At 47.2% G+C, this 16,720-nt stretch overlaps 1 protein-coding gene across 4 annotated transcripts in view; it reads left to right on the top strand.

Moving 5' to 3' along the window:
* Positions 1-16,720, top strand: part of PLEKHG5 (pleckstrin homology and RhoGEF domain containing G5) — a gene marked incomplete at its 3' end in the record, with an annotated part of 110,602 nt that overhangs the window by 23,784 nt on the left and 70,098 nt on the right. For all 4 annotated transcript variants that reach the window (XM_081201416.1, XM_081201414.1, XM_081201417.1 and 1 more), the window contains exon 2: positions 11,611-11,693. In XM_081201416.1, coding sequence (XP_081057542.1) covers positions 11,611-11,693 — 83 coding nt within the window. The remainder of the gene's footprint in view (positions 1-11,610; positions 11,694-16,720) is intronic.

The following is a 16,720-nucleotide window of genomic DNA, read 5'->3' as shown; positions in this document are numbered from 1 at the left end:
GGAAGGTCAGAGCTGCAAGTTGTCCTGGGACAGGAAGCTCTGGAAACCAGCATGAAGTCCTGGGAAGCTTGCTAGAAGGCTGTCCGATGCTTTGCAAAGCTCCACCTCTGTAAACCGGCTGAAAACAGGCTTATGAAAACCCTTGTGGCTTTTACAACTAGCCAATATGAGTGAGCAGGCACCACCAGTAAGTTTATGTATGGAAGAAGAGCTTTGGGGAATCCAGTGCGCAGTTCTGGCTGCCTCACCTGAGAAAGGATGTTGTAGAGTTGGGAAAGGTTCAGGAAAGGGCAGCCAAAATGCTCAAGCAGATGAGGGCACATCATCCTCATTCTGACCTATTTTAAAACGTTTCAACATTAAGAGGAAAGCACACCTCTCAGTTTTATTCTTGGGGAGGTGGGAGTGAGGTAGGACAAATCTTTTGGGTAAGACTTGGGGGTTGTTGTTTTTTTGCAGCTCTGAAAATCTCATCCCTGCTTTGATCCCTTTTAAAGTGTGGGTGTGAGTGTGCATACTGCTGTTTGCATAGGAGGCCGGACACTTTGCCACACCAAGTTAATTCCCCCCCCCCCTTTGACTTCACACAAATATTTAGCTCTGGTGCTGCTCTTAGATGTAAACATCTCCCCCTTTGCTGTGACTGATGCCTTCCCTTAGCTGACAGCTGGCACCGCTTGGGAGTTGGTCCTGCAGCAGACCTCCCACTGGCAGGCCATGGACTGGGATGGATGGTGCAGGATGGGTAGATGAAAAGTCAGAGGGCTCTGCTGCCTCTTTCTAACCTGCCAAGGCAGTGGAATTTCTGATCACTGCTGCAATTTCCCTTGTGGGAACGTAGGAGGAGCGGCTCGACCAAGAAGAAAGGCTGGTTTGTAAGAGGGACATGGCAGAAGTTGAAAGTGTTGTACACGGCATGGAGAAAGCTCAAATCTCTTTACACACTGAGCTTCTCAGGTAGACTGGAAGGGAACAATAGGCTTGATTACCTTTTTCCTGCCAGGTAAGGGAAGTGGATATAGCTAAGCCTGGCAGGACAGCTTACTCTATGGTATTAACCCCATCATGCATTGATTAGACTTGGTGGTTATATGAGGCTGGTTATTCCACATTTGGCTATGCAGAAGGCCAACTCCAAAGAGGATGCTGCGGGCAGAGACACATTTCCCTGCTTAGTTTTGTTGCCTCCAGCTCTGTCGTGCTGCCGACTTCCTCCCCCCCCCAGCTTGCTCCCAGTTCTGCAACTGGATTTCCTTATTTTCTGCTCCTCCTGTGTGTTTTAAAAAGCTTCCCTTTTCCCTGCGCTGAAAGGATTCCCTTCTTCGCTCCCATGATTATTCATAATAGGTCAACGGCAATCATAATTCCACTTGGCGGGGCGGCCAATAGGGAGGCTGTTACTAAGTGGTCAGGGCCAAGAGTGACCCCACCAGCGACAGAGGCTGCATTGTTCTGCGGGGCTTCGGGGTGGTAGTGGGGAGAGAGCAATTTCAAAGTGTGGGCAGCCCAGTCTCTCGTCCAGAAGCACATTTCTCTCACACAACTTGGGCAATAAAGCAAAGGGGACAGGCCATCCTCTGCTGCTGTGCTTGATACCTAGGTGCCGTCACTGTTCATAGAATCATAGAACTGTAGAGTTGGAAGGGACCCCGAGGGTCATCCAGTCCAAGCCCCTGCAATGCAGGAATCCCTGACAGATGGCCATCCAACCTCTGTTGAAAAACTTCCAACGGATGTAAGGTTATCCGTTCCACTCTCTCCTTCCTAATGTTTAGTTGGAATCTCCTTCCTTGTCACTTAAATCTGTTGTTTTGGATGCTCCCCTCTGGAGTAGCATAATACAAGCTTGCTCCATCTTCCATGGGGCAGCCCTTAAGATCTTTGAAGATGGCTATCCTATCCCCTCTCGGTCTCTTCTTATCCAAGATAAACATACCCAGCTCCCTCAACGAGCCTTCTCCATGAATATGTCCAATCCCTCTATTAAAGCCATCCAAGTTCAGGACTGTCACTGCCCTCAGTGGGAGGGAGTCCCACAGGTTAACCATGCGCTGTGTGAAGAATGACGTCCTTTATATCCGAATCTCCCAAAGATCAGCTTCGTTGGATTTCCACAAGCTCTACTGCTAGGTGATAAGAGAGAAAAACTTTCTGCATGCTGTGTGTAAATTTTATAAACTTCCATCATGTTACCTCTTACTTGCCTTTTCTCTAAACTAAAAACTCCCCAGTGCAACCTTTCATTTTGTGTGTGTGTGTGTGTGTGTGTGTCACTCCACCTCCTTGATATTTTTGTTTGCTCTTTCCTGATTTTGTTGTGAGATGATGGTCTCAAAGTGCAACAGCATTAGGGGGCAGCAGATTCAGAACCAGCCTCTATCCTTCCCCCGGATTCTACACAAATGAAGTAGCCCTATGTCTGTTCTCGGAAAACATTTCCTTTGCCCACAATTTACAGGGCCTTTTCTGTGGGTAGTGGATGGGTAGGGAACTTCTGGGCCCACGGACCAATCTTAGTCTGCAGGACCCATCCACTGACAGCAGTCGGAGGTGATGGTTTAATCCTGCATTGGCTGTGCTGCCTTATTCCCAGCAGGGAACATGAAATATACTCGGAGTCCTGTAGTGATTTCATGCTCTTTATTGCAGCTTGTAAAACAGTGATTGAATTGCCCCCCAAACCTTAGGCTTTTATATACATTATTTACACAATGAGTTCCGTCTGATTGGCTGATTCTGCTTCCCTCCTGGAGCCTGATTGGTCTTTTCCTGCAGGCCAATCAGCTGTTGCATTCTACGATCCTACCAGCCTAATAGGCTGGTTAACTTCCTCCTGGAGCCTGATTGGTCTTTCCCTGCAAGCCAATCAGTTGTTGCATTCTAGGATCCTACTTGCCTATTGTTCTAGGATCCAAGCTTAGTACATGACAGAACAGGATCATGCAGGAGAGGCCACAGGATTTAATCCTCGCTTATCTGCTGGAGGAGCTGAGATTAAAGCCCTTTTGCCTGCTTCTTTAAGTGAGCTACGGAAGGAGGTGCCAAGGCTGCCATCCTCCTGCTTAAAGGACAGGCAGAGCAAAGCACATTTTGAAACAGCTTCCAGCCTCCTTTAATGGGGGCGGGGGAAGAAGCTGCTTCAAAAGGCAATTCTGTCACTTTAAAACAACGAATGGCAAAATATTCAGAACTCAGAGGATGGGGGAAGTTAGGATCTAGGAAGGGCCAAGTCACCTCTTGGCCTAGGGATGCTGGGTGCAGGATTGGTATAAAATACCTATTTATCATCTATCTATCCTGTTTGCAGAGAGGGTAGTAGCTTTGTTAGCAGGCTGGTGCCAACTGCCTGGGGTGGCCTTGCAGCATTGTAGAGCGTGGAACAGCAGGTCCCATATAGCATTTCAGCCCTTGGAATCATTCGAATTGTAGAGTTGGATGGGACCTCCAAGGGTCCTCTAGTCCATCCTCATTGCAATGCAGGAATCACAACTAAATAATCCTTCCTGCTCCTGTTTGGTCTCTTTGTCTCTCTCTCTCTCTGGACACTTCCAATGCCCTTTTGACAAATGCGCCACCCTCTCCCAGGGCTCCCTGAAAAGGCAAAGGCCCCAAACTTTGAGCTTCTCCCCCCCTCTCCCCACTTCTGAAAAATAAGAAATAAAACTCCATCTGTGAGTCAGTTTGCTGGCAGCCGGCACCGTACTGGGTCGAAGGGAACCCGCCGATGCCGTCAAGACGAACGTGGCCTCTGTTGTTGTTGGCTGCATCTGGGGCGGGGTGAGCTGTAATTCACTTCTAAATATAAACTCTGTTGAACCACCTTGGCCAGAAGCTGCAGCTGTGTGAAAGCCATCCATCGCTGAAAGTACCACTTATTTTCCTTTGGCTCAAGGTAGAAAAGAGTGTGCTCGTCGCTGCTCTGCACGCTCCCTGCCCCTCACTCACTGCATCTGACATTGGCTTTCCTGTGTCTTGTCTTGAAAACAGCCACTGTCTTGTGCTGCTAAACAATTTTGGCGCTGCTTTGTTTGGTAATTGTCCAAGACTGACATTTTAAATATTGGAAGTGGGGGAGGGGTCTTTTAGCCTGTGCAGGGAGGACAGGTGGCTTAGAACCAAGCTGGTTTGGCGTTGAAGCCCTGGCCTTTGCATAGGTCAAAAATTCATTTTTGTTGTCGATAGGGATGGAAGAATCAGTCCATTTCAGTTTCGTTCTGTTTCTCATCTTCCGAGTCTTGTTTAGTTTGCCCCATCTCTGTATCAGTTTTGATTTTTTTTCAAAATAAAAAATATCTCTGTGAAAATGCATATGCCACTCCTAATATGCATGTTTCTGTACACAATTTTGCCTGATAGCTGTGTTTTTTGCAAGCCATTCCCCTGAATACAGTGCTTTTTGGCACAAACCTATCCCCCAAATTGCATCCTTTCCCCCTACTAATACAGTGGTACCTCGGGTTAAGAACTTAATTTGTTCTGGAGGTCCGTTCTTAACCTGAAACTGTTCTTAACCTGAGGCACCACTTTAGCTAATGGGGCCTCCCGCTGCTGCCGTGCCGCCACCACACAATTTCTGTTTTCATCCTGAAGCAAAGTTCTTAACCCAAGGCACTATTTCTGGGTTAGCGGAGTCTGTAACCTGAAGCGTATGTAACCTGAAGTGTATGTAACCCGAGGTACCACTGTGCCTGCATTTTGGGATGCTGATGAACTACCTTGCACAATTCGGAGAAGTGTGAATTTCAAAGGCTAGATGTGTTTTTGTTCACAAAGTGGTTCAGCAAAGGCAAATTTAGGTGGGTTGGGCGCTGAGGTGCGAAAATCAAAAAGGAGTCTCTCCACTGTCCTTGTATATAATCTCAGAAAGGGCATGGTTGCCACAAAGCTTTTAAAGTTGCCACAAAGATTGCCACCAGTTGCTGGAAACCACAGGAGGGGAGAGAACCTTTGTCCTTGGGTCCTGCTTGCTGGTTTTCCACAGGCATCTGGTTGGCCGCTGTGAAAAGAGGATGCTGGACGTGATGGGCCATTGGCCTGATGCAACAAGACTCTTTTTGGGTTCTTATTGCTGTGAAGAACACCAGCACTTCAGAATTCACCACTGCAGCCACACTTGAGGTGATGGGGAAGCTTCATTGGGACTGAATCAGAGCTCAGCAGTGGAGGGTAAAGGTAAAGGGACCCCTGACCATTAGGTCCAGTCGTTGCCGACTCTGCGGTTCCGGCGCTCATCTTGCTTTATTGGCCAAGGGAGCCAGCGTACAGCTTCCGGATCACGGTCAGCATAACTAAGCCGCTTCTGGCAAACCAGAGCAGCATAGGGAAACACCGTTTACCTTCCCGCCAGAGTGGTACCTATTTATCTGCTTGCACTTTGACGTGCTTTTGAACTGCTAGGTTGGCAGGAGCAGGGACCGAGCAACGGGAGCTCACCCCGTCGCGGGGATTTGAACCGCTGACCTTCTGATTGGCAAGTCCTAGGCTCTGTGGTTTAACCCACAGCGCCACCCACGTCCCAGTTGGAGGGTAGAACCTGCAAAAAAGAAAAGAGAACCCCCCAACCCCCCTTTTTTTGCACTTGTCTGGAAGGCGGTCTCCATGTGGCTCTGAGTTTCTTGTCTCTTGTCTCTGGACTCTTTCCGGCTTCCTCCTTGCTCACCGTGTATATTTGTAAACAAGCATTTTGCAAAAATATATATATAAAATGCCGTCATCCTCTCCCACACTCTCTGGTTGAAATACTGGCGCATTTCACCATTCGGGGAAGTGAGGAACTGCATGCACAAATTTGTATTCTCATCCCCAACCCCAACCCCCCCCTCCGCCAAGAAGAGAGAGAAAGATTTAAACAGCTGGTATGAAAACATTGCCTGGTGAAACCGTTGCCAAGAGCTGTTCTGGGGCAAAGAGCAAAAATAAAAAGGCTAGATTTAGACAAACGCAAAGGGGTTTTCTTCAAGCTGCTTTGGGAAAGGATATGTGAAACTCTGAAGAGATAGTGGGCACCAGCAGAGCCAAAGAGAATGTATCTCTGGGGCATCACTGAAGGAAAAACCTGCCTGCTGCCCGGAGATTTGGGCAATGGGGTCTGGTCTGGCATGCCCAAGTGCGTGTTGTTCCCTAGGGCAGATGCGCCTGCCTTAAATGGGAGTCCCTTGGAAAGGCAGCTGTGCAGTTGTGTGTGTGTCTCCTGGGCTCAGCCTTGAGCCCGGATGTCCCTGTGGTAGCCGTGGCAAGGGTGCCCTCACCCAACTTTGACTGCCGGATGATGAGCCATGTCCATTCCTAGAGAAGGCAGCTCTAGACTCAAGGACACGTGCTTTCGTTTCATCACAGTTGGACTCCTGGGATGCACTCTGCATGGGGCTGCCTTTGAAGAGCCTCCGGGAACTTCTGAAAAGCCACAAAGCGCCCCCTGTGGCGACCTTTAAAATAAATAAATAAATTGCTTTCTTTCGAAAAATTTCCCTCTGCACAATGCGAATAAAGACAAGAAACAGAGGAAACGCAGAGGAAACACAGCCCAGAATAACTAAGGAGATAGTACAAGAATACTTGGCTAGTTTAGATGTATTCAAGTCTCCAGGGCCAGATGAACTGCATCCAAGAGTATTAAAAGAACTGGCAGATGTGATCTCAGAACCACTGGCAGTCATCTTTGAGAATTCCTGGAGAACAGGCGAAGTCCCGGCAGACTGGAGGAGGGCAAATGTTGTCCCTATTTTCAAAAAGGGGAAAAGAGAGGACCCAAATAATTACCGCCCAGTCAGTCTGACATCAATACCAGGGAAGATTCTGGAGCAGATCATTAAGCAAACAGTCTGTGAGCACCTAGAAAGGAATGCTGTGATCACCAATAGTCAGCATGGATTTCTGAAAAATAAGTCATGTCAGACTAACCTGATCTCGTTTTTTGACAGAATTACAAGCCTGGTAGATGAAGGGAACGCAGTGGATGTAGCCTACCTTGATTTCAGCAAGGCATTTGACAAGGTGTCCCATGATATTCTTGTAAAGAAGCTGGTAAAATGCATTCTTGACTATGCTACCACTCAGTGGATTTGTAACTGGCTGACTGACTGAACCCAAAGGGTGCTCATCAATGGTTCCTCTTCATCTTGGAGAAGAGTGACTAGTGGGGTGCCACAGGGTTCTGTCTTGGGCCCGGTTTTATTCAACATCTTTATCAACGACTTGGATGATGGACTCAAGGGCATCCTGATCAAATTTGCAGATGACACCAAACTGGGAGGGGTGGCTAACACCCCAGAGGACAGGATCACACTTCAAAACGACCTTGACAGATTAGAGAACTGGGCCAAAACAAACAAGATGAATTTTAACAGGGAGAAATGTAAAGTATTGCATTTGGGCAAAAAAAATGAGAGGCACAAATACAAGATGGGTGACACCTGGCTTGAGAGCAGTACATGTGAAAAGGATCTAGGAGTCTTGGTTGACCACAAACTTGACATGAGCCAACAGTGTGACGCGGCAGCTAAAAAAGCCAATGCAATTCTGGGCTGCATCAATAGGAGTATAGCATCTAGATCAAGGGAAGTAATAGTGCCACTGTATTCTGCTCTGGTCAGACCTCACCTGGAGTACTATGTCCAGTTCTGGGCACCACAGTTCAAGAAGGACACTGACAAACTGGAACGTGTCCAGAGGAGGGCAACCAAAATGGTCAAAGGCCTGGAAACGATGCCTTATGAGGAACGGCTAAGGGAGCTGGGCATGTTTAGCCTGGAGAAGAGGAGGTTAAGGGGTGATATGATAGCCATGTTCAAATATATAAAAGGATGTCACATAGAGGAGGGAGAAAGGTTGTTTTCTGCTGCTCCAGAGAAGCGGACACGGAGCAATGGATCCAAACTACAAGAAAGAAGATTCCACCTAAACATTAGGAAGAACTTCCTGACAGTAAGAGCTGTTCGACAGTGGAATTTGCTGCCAAGGAGTGTGGTGGAGTCTCCTACTTTGGAGGTCTTTAAGCAGAGGCTTGACAACCATATGTCAGGAGTGTTCTGATGGTGTTTCCTGCTTGGCAGGGGGTTGGACTCGATGGCCCTTGTGGTCTATTCCAACTCTATGATTCTATGAAATACAAATGTTTTCTGGCAATTTTAAAGACCAACCCGTTTTTTTTTTATTAGAGCATAATTTTTCGTGGACTGGAATCCACTTTGTTTAGATGCATGGCTGAGATGTTGCCCTGGCTCCAAGATTTTAGACCATAGCAACAAAAATTCACCAGCAGTACTCTGCGGGGACAAAGTTCTAGAGATCCTGAGAGATGGAGCTGAACCCTGCAGAACAAAGACTCCAGCAATTTGCTCTGCAAATTTTAACCAGGCACCGCTGAAAGGAAAACAAACAAACAGGAAGCGATTTCCCAGGGACCACACATGGATGCTCTTATTTATTTGCCGCCCTGATATGCCGCTTGACAAACGTTCTGCGTTCCCAGACAATATTAAAACATGACAACCAAACCACAGAACAGTAGATTTGGATAGAATTCAAAAAGACTACGATATTTAAGGGAACTTCACAGATGTGGGGAAATGAGTGGCTATTTCTCTCCTCATTTTCCTTTCTTCCCGGCTGACTTCTCATCTGAGCAATGCAGGAAGGATCATGGCCCTGCCTCTCTTAGCAACATGGTTCTCTGAGATCACGGCTTTGCAGTATTTTGAAACCTGGAGCCTCGTCCATAGGCCCTCTTCGATTGCTGCAAGTCATCTTGCCGGTCCTCTGACCCTGATGGTACCAGCTCCCTTTCACCTCCGATGGGAGTCCGTTTGGATTCCTGCGCAGGCCCTGTGCCTGACAGATGCTCCATCCCTGCAGTTGAGGGGTGTCTGCCAAGAACAGCACGTAATGGCCTTTTAAATGCTCTTTGTTGACGGGAACTTTTCCCCGCATAATCAGGGGCTTAGGACTGGAGCCAGCTGAAAACTCTAAGTTCGCCAGCAACGGAACCCAAGGCTTTTGAGCAGAAGTCTCCCTCTGGGCTGAGAGGTGAGCAGCATGCCCTGACCCGGTAGCTTGCTCTGGCTTTACTTTTTTTTTAACAGCACGTGGTTCATTTCTTTGCAGTGCAGCTGACAGAAAGACAAGTGGCTTCAGGACTTGATGTGAGCCAGCACTTAACAGCGATTGACCCTGGAACCTGTGTTGGGCCTAGAATCGGTCAGTCCATGCAAGAATAATAAGAGCCCCCGAAGCATGTGCATTTTGCTTTGTCCTAAGTATCAGTCTCTCCCAGAATGGGGGAAGGTGCTTGTTCCACACTAGCTATGGCTCACAAGTTAAAACTGTTCTACATTTTCATTTACTGCTCACTAGTGTTGGGTGATAGGGACGCGGGTGGCGCTGTGGATTAAACCACAAAGCCCAGGCCTTGCCGATCAGAAGGTCAGTGGTTCAAATCCCTGCGACGAGGTGAGCTCTTGTTGCTCAGTCCCAGCTCCTGCCAACCTAGCAATTCAAAAGCATGTCAAAGTGCAAGTAGATAAATAGGTACCGCTCCAGCGGGAAGGTAAACGGCGTTTCCGTGCACTGCTCAGGTTCACCAGAAGCGGCTTACTCATGCTGGCCACATGACCTGGAAGCTGTATGCCGGCTCCCTCGGCCAATAAAGCGAGATGAGCGCCGCAACCCCAGAGTCGGTCACGACTGGACCTAATGGTCAGGGGTCCCTTTACCTTTACTAGTGTTGGGCGATATCTGGTTTTCACAACATTGCAATAGATCACCAGGTAAACATTACAATATACCAATATACAGTGGTACCTTGGTTTTGAACATCTCCATTGACGAACATTTTGGTTTTCAAAAGCTGTAAACCTGGAAGTAAATGCTTCAGTTTTCGAACTTGCCTCGGAAGTCGAACATGCCATCCAGCTTCCATACTGAGTTTTCCATATTGAGGCTTCCTTACTGAGCTTTCAGTTTTTGAATGTTTCGGAACTTGAACGGTCTTCTGGAATGGATTACGTTTGAAAACCGAGGTATGACTGTATCATGATGTCTGAAATAAGGATGGAGCTCTGTAGAGGCATTGGCTGGCTTCATGGCTTTTCCCACATTGCGATTTTTGCATAGTGCACACACACACACACATCGTGATTTGAAATACATATAGCCAGCTCAAAAATGATGAAATTGATATCACAATATGGACTTCAAACCAGTTTTGGACACTATATCGATATATCACCCAGCCCTGCTCTTCCCAAAGGGCAGCAAACATATCTCCGATGCCATTAAAAATAAAAGCAAAACATTTTAAAACAGTTAAAATCAGCAAAACATTAAAACAGAGTGCAAGTGGACCATTGCATGATCAAATGCTTCTCACCCCATCTGCCCCTGATTCCTACATATAAAAGAGCCTCATGCTTGTTGATCAAGGGCCAGAGACGCTTTGGGTTCAAATCCCCACTCAGTCATGAAGCTTCCTGAGAGACTTTGGAGCAGTCACTCTCAGCCTAATCTGCAGCACCGGGTTGCTGTGGGACATAAAATAGGAATAGCGGGAGAGAGCTGTGTCTGTGGGCTTTGAACTTATTGAATTGCAACAGGGGGAAAAATGAGTTATTAAATGAGCTGTGCTATGGGTTATTAAGTTGAACAGACGTCCTTTGGCAGAAGGACTGAAAGGCGGCTGTGCAACGTGGCCACTGAGGATGAACACGTGTTGGGGTGTTTGCCAGAGTTCCCATCATGTCAGGCCTGGTAGGCTGAACTCTGTGGCAGCAATGAATTGCATGGTGTTTAAAAAATAAATTAAAAATCCCTGAATAGCTTGCCTATCTTGCTTATACCCGAAAGGGAACTGCAGGTCTTTTCTGCCTTTTGACCCGAGTTTCACAATCACATATCCTCCAACTTTCCTCAGATGAAAACAGGGACATTTCTCACTGCCCCACAACCGACTCTCCTAGACCCCCTGTTTTTTGTTGTCCCTACCACAGAGCATTTCCCATTTGAAGAAGGGCAAATGCCAGCCCCACAACCACAATGGGATGCAGCACACAAGTCCTCCGCCATCCTGAGAAAACCCCTTCATCCGAATTTTATTTTATTTTTATTCTTTGGTAGATTTGCAGAAAGAAAAACACACTGCAAGAAATAAATTTTAGAAAGAGGCAAGATTAGACGCAGACACTTCTTTTTTTTTAAAAAAAGTCAAGACTCCATGCTCTCCTCTCTGCAAGGGTGTTGCTAGAGGGTTCATGTTTACTTGTAAGGAAAGTGCAATGACGCTGACCACTTGCCTGTCCTCTCCATTTGCTCAGAACCTAAATTTTGCATCTATAGCAGATGCAAAATGTGTGTCGTGGGCCTGTGCTGTGAGTTGCTTAAGTCCCGATCTGCTCCTGTGATCACTAAGCTTTTCCTTTGCCTACATACCACTCCTTTTTAAAATTTTTGGCTGCTGGGTCCAGCTGGTCCCCCATTAGGACCGCAAGCTGGCTGTTGATCTGAAGTTTTGCAAGCTAGGTGCTGTGAAGCTGTTTGCTCCCGACCGGCTGCTGGATAACCTGCCTTCTTCTTCTTCTTTTTTTAAAAAAGCAAACTTTTGAACACTTTCTCTTCCAGATGAGCGGACCGTGACGGAGGAGAAGGAGAAAGTATTGTACTGCCAAAATCCCAACTGCGTGGAGAAGCGGCGAGCCGCAAAGGTACTGTATTATGATTTTGCATGTGTTTGGATTCAGGGGGCTTCTGGGAAAGGGGATATTCTTAGATCTTGAGGAAGTTGCCACAAAGCCCACCGTTTCCTCCCAAGTGCCTTAATCTGAGAAATCCAAAGGCTGTGGGGCTCAGTTAACCAAGACAAGGAGGATGAGGTCACAAATACAGAATCAGTTGTTGGCATTGGGCTGCAACAGGCTCCATCAGCACAATATGCAGTGCTTTGCCATTCCTGTCAACTGCCCCCATTAAATCGGGACATCCCATTTTTTGGGTGCTGTGCACACCCCAGACACATGTTTTTGGGCTCTGTGATCTCATGCAGGTCATGTGACACGCACAGGAGCAGGGCCCGGAAGATGCACCTCCCAATTTCTGGAGTCAACATGTTGGAAGGTATGCTGTACCACTTTGTAAACAGTCATGGCTTCCCTCAAAGAATCCCAGGAGCTGTAGTTTGTTAATGTTGTTGAGAGTTGTTAGGAGACCTCTTTCCCACCCAACAGAGGTGCAACTTCCAGAGTGGTTTAACAATCAATTCGCCTTCACAGGGTGCTCTGGGAGTGAAATAAAGGGCCTCCTAACAGCTCTCAGCATCCCCAACAAACTACAGTTCCCAGAATTCTTTGGGGCAAACCATGACTGTTTAAAGTGGTATGATGCTGCTTTCAAGGCATAGTGCAGACAAGGGCCATAGGGATTCAGACACAGTGAGCCTCTAATTCACTGTGTAATGTTTCTGGGTCCAACAACAAGCACCTGCAATGAGGAGTCATTTTAATAAAATAATCTTTATTCAGAGGATCCTCTATGACCATACCCTCCAACATTTCTCCAATGAAAATAGGGACATCCTAAGGAAAAGTGGGACATTCCGGGATCAAATCAGAAACCAGGATGGCTTCTCTAAACCAGGGGCGTCCCTGGAAAATAGGGACACTTGGAGTGTCTGCTAGTCAGCATCAAGATTCCCCTCTTACCCACCTTCTGTCCCTGAATCTGCCGCATGGTGCCAATATACTGAGTGCTCCCCACCTGTCACTCCATTCCACCCAATCTGCTCCACATCACCACTGCCTGGTGCTGGCATCATCCAACACATTGATGTCCGGACTGGGGGAAGATGGAGCGGGTATCACACCCTTCTTTAATTGGCTGCCAGCCCATCTGAAAAGTTTTGCCCAATGCCTCACTTTGAGAGTGAACTAAAAACGATGCGAGTCCCCCAAAAGTTGCAGGAGCTGCTTATTGTTACATGTGTGAATTTATCCTGAATGTGCCTGCTTTATTGATTTTTTAAAGAAAGAAGCTGAATACCTACCATAGGGGCTAACCAGAATATTTAAAGTGTGTGTGTGTGTAGGGTAAGGGGGTAAAGAAAATAAGAACCTGGCTGCTTTTTCCCAGCTGGGTTTTAGAAGTGAATGTGGGTGCCCTAAGTTCCCTTGTTCCCCTTCATGTGTGTGGCTGATGGTGCGGCTTGTGCAGGCCATCGCGGAAGGCAGGTTGCGAAAAGATGCCAGCAGGGCCGTTCGGGCCGAAGTTTGGCTCCGTCCTTCCCCTCTGCTCTTTCTGCCTCTCCGCCCTTCCTCGGGTCTCCCCCTTACCTCACCGCCTTTCCCCTCCCTGCTAACAAACCGCAAAGACTTTTCCAGACAGAGTGGCAGCCTCAAAGCCTCAGCAGCTGGAGAAATGCTCAGCTCTCCCCCCTCCCACAAAAGGGTCAGCGCGTCGCCATTCCAACAAGAAGACTGGGGTGTGTGTGTGTGTGTGTGTGTGTGTGGAGAGAGAGAGAGAGAGAGAGAGAGAGAGAGAGAGAGAGAGAGAGAGAGAGAGAGGGACAGCTGTTCTCCCTTGTCCGCTTTGCTCGATTCACAACGATTCGCTGGAGCTGCTCCCCCCGTTCTCTGCTGCTCAGGAGCAGGAAAGGAGCCCAGCAACACGATCTGCAAAAATGGAAAAGGGCAGCTTCGTAGGCCCCTTCAGCTGGCCTGTGTGTGTGTGAGGAGTTGGAGGAGGAAGGGTCAGTTTCCTTGAGAAGACTGTGGGGTGCAAGACAGCCTCAGCTTGTTTACAAGGTTATAGGTTGAGCAGGTGGGGAGGGAGGGAGGGAGGCTGACTGACTAGCACCACTAACATAAATTAAGAACGTAAGAAAAAAGCCTGTTGGATCAGGGCATCTATCCCAGCATCGTGTTCTTGCAGGAGCCAATCAGATGCCTGCAGGAAACCTGCAAGAGCTCTCTCCCCACACCCCAAGTTTTCCAGCAACTCGCAAATAGAAGCATCGCTGCCTTTGAGCGTGGAGGCAGTAGCCACCGATGGCCTCCTGCCTCCTGCAGGAGTGAATTCTGTAATTTAACTATGTGCTGCATGAATAAGTTCGAGTTCCAGTGTTCTTAGAGAGGGAGAAAGAACTTTTCTCTAGCTACTTCCTCCGTGCCGTGCATAATTCTATAAACTTCTATCATGCCACTTCAGTCCAACCCTACAATTAAGGTGAAGAACATTTTTATGGGTTTTTCTTCGGATGGGCAGGGGGTGGGGTGGGGAAAAATCAGTTCTGGGGCCATCCTTTAATTCAGCTCAGACCTTGCTCTTTTTTTTGGTCTCCTGACTTGAGCTCTGGAGGAGGTGGGTGGGAAATGGCACCACTGATGTTTTGCAGATTGCTTTGGCTTGGGGGGGGGGGAAGCTAGAAGTGGACAGGACCAATTGGCTAGTGCCTGTGACGCCATCAATATGCCTTCTACCAATCCCTAGGACAGTTCTGCAACTGGTTTGTGTGTGTAAAGTAAGGCTTGAGGATGGGCATTTAAATGAATGAAAATAGGTGTGATCTGAAAAAAAGAAAAAGCAGTCAGCTTTCTTGAAGCACCTGAGTGTTTTGACATCACATATTGGGTTGCAGAGCCCTCTTGGGCCTAATCTGAGTCTGCCTTTCTGGAATGTGTGAACTAGCTGAACACCAAACCACTCACTCACTAAGCCAGCCTTAGGCTCCAGCTTGGACTGTGCTGCTACCAAAAGCCCCAGCACAGATGGGCTGCCCCTGCTTCCACTCCCAGGTTATAATTTGTGTGTCTGCGTGCAAACTAGCCCGGCAGAATCGCCCGCTCTCTGCCTTGTCCTCTTAGCCTAATTGCTTGTTAATGTAAAGCTGCGATGGATTTAGAGCCTCTCATTCCCCTCTCCCCCGTCTGTGGAGTAGCCGACTTGGTTACTCATTCTCTCTTCTCTGGGATAGCTTCCCTTACTTTTCTTTGGGACTGAAGCCTGGGCAGGAAAAAGAAACCCCTTTGGGGTTTCCCCCCCTAATGCCACCTGGGTTTCTCTCTGGGGCTATCTTGAAGTGAAGGTAAGTGTTTGCTAATAGTAGTCAACCCATATTCCCGGACCTCTCCCCCACCATTTCCTAACTTTCATTATCTCTTTGGATGTTTTGCTGTTATGGGGAGCGTTTTTTGTTATTGAGATGAGGTTTTTTTTTTGGGGGGGGGGTCTTGAGGATTATCTGCAAAGGGGGATGCTCCATGGACTTTGTTCAGTCCCTGAGGTTGAATATGTGGTGCCCCCTCCCCCCCTTGCCGCTGCTACTACCAAGTCTTTGAACAAACTTCTTCTTCAGGTTGGTTAAAATTGAACCTGGAAAAAAATCCATTCCTTTTCTTGGGAAGTGAGTACTGATTTCAACATCTAGTTTTTATGGCAGCTGTAGGAGCCTATTGGCTAATACATGTGATGTCATTTTGTCACCCCCCCCCCCGGCCTCCAATTCCTTGCAGCAGAATAATCTGTTTGGGAAAACTCTTTAGAAGCTGTTTAAAAGACCAACAAATTTATGATGACATAAACTCTTGGGGACCCTAAGCCTATTTCATTGGTTGCTTCTTTGGCATATATTTAAAGGAAAAGATGGGTGCTGAATGGTCATGAGATGCAAAAATTAGAGTCGCTGATGACCAGAATCTAAATATATGCTAAATAGGCACACTTTTTACACTAACGAACTGGTGATAATTTACTTAGCAGTATTAAGATGAATGTACTGACACCTGGAGGGTAGCAGGGAACCATTCACAAGAGTAGGATCCCCCCCCCCATCTTGCTGCTATTTAGTTTTTCCCTTGGGTCCCTCCAAGTGAGATGGCTTTAAAGCAGCTTAAAAATAATTTTAAAATGTCAGTTAAAATGCAGCCTTCAACTAGAGGACTTCAGGGTTGCTTCTACATTAGGCCCAACTGAGGCCCTAGTCTTCCTGTGGAACTGAGAGATGCTGAGGGCCACGTAAACAACTGCTCCTATTATAGAGAATGAAATACCTAAGAAAGTACTTGGTACTCCTTGTATACGCAATGGCAGCAACCAGAAGAATTTATGCTCCAAGGTGGAAGGACAAAGATAGTCCTACAGAAGAAGAATGGCAGAAGAAGTTGGCAGAATATGTGGAATTAGCAATGCTGACTGCAAAGATAAGGAATCAGTAAGAGACAGATATAAGAGGGGAGTGGGAACGCTTTGGATAATATTTAAAGATACACAATAACCAGATAAATTTCCAAGTAGGGTTATACATGAGAGCAGCAGTTAAAAACAACCAGAAGAAGGGTGGTAATTAAAGAAATGCAGCTCAACAAGGTCAAAACAAGAACCCATGAAGGGATGTGTAGGGAAGTCCAAGAATATAAGATAACCAAAGATAACTGTATAATGGATATATCAAACTATGGAATATACATCTATGGAATATATATATATGTGATTGCTCCTGAGAGCCCTCTCCAGAGCATATTTGGCCCCTGGGATACTGGGTAGTTATGAAATAGACTGGACAATAGTGTAGGTGTTGAAAGCCCCGACTGGACGCGAGTTCCAGCTACCTGGTGAAACCAGTGCATAGGGCCTCCTTTGTTGCCTCCACTGCTTCCTTGAGTAATCACCCAGGCAAGTGGTGGTCTGAGCCCTCCTGACATCTACATCAGTGGATGGAGCATGCAACCTCTTGGAGATCCAC

Source organism: Podarcis bocagei (assembly GCF_964188305.1).
Source record: "Podarcis bocagei genome assembly, chromosome: 7".
Taxonomy (NCBI): Eukaryota; Metazoa; Chordata; class Lepidosauria; order Squamata; family Lacertidae; genus Podarcis; species Podarcis bocagei.
The sequence above is the reverse complement of the archived record's forward strand: the minus strand, read 5'-3'. Positions and strand labels throughout refer to the sequence as shown.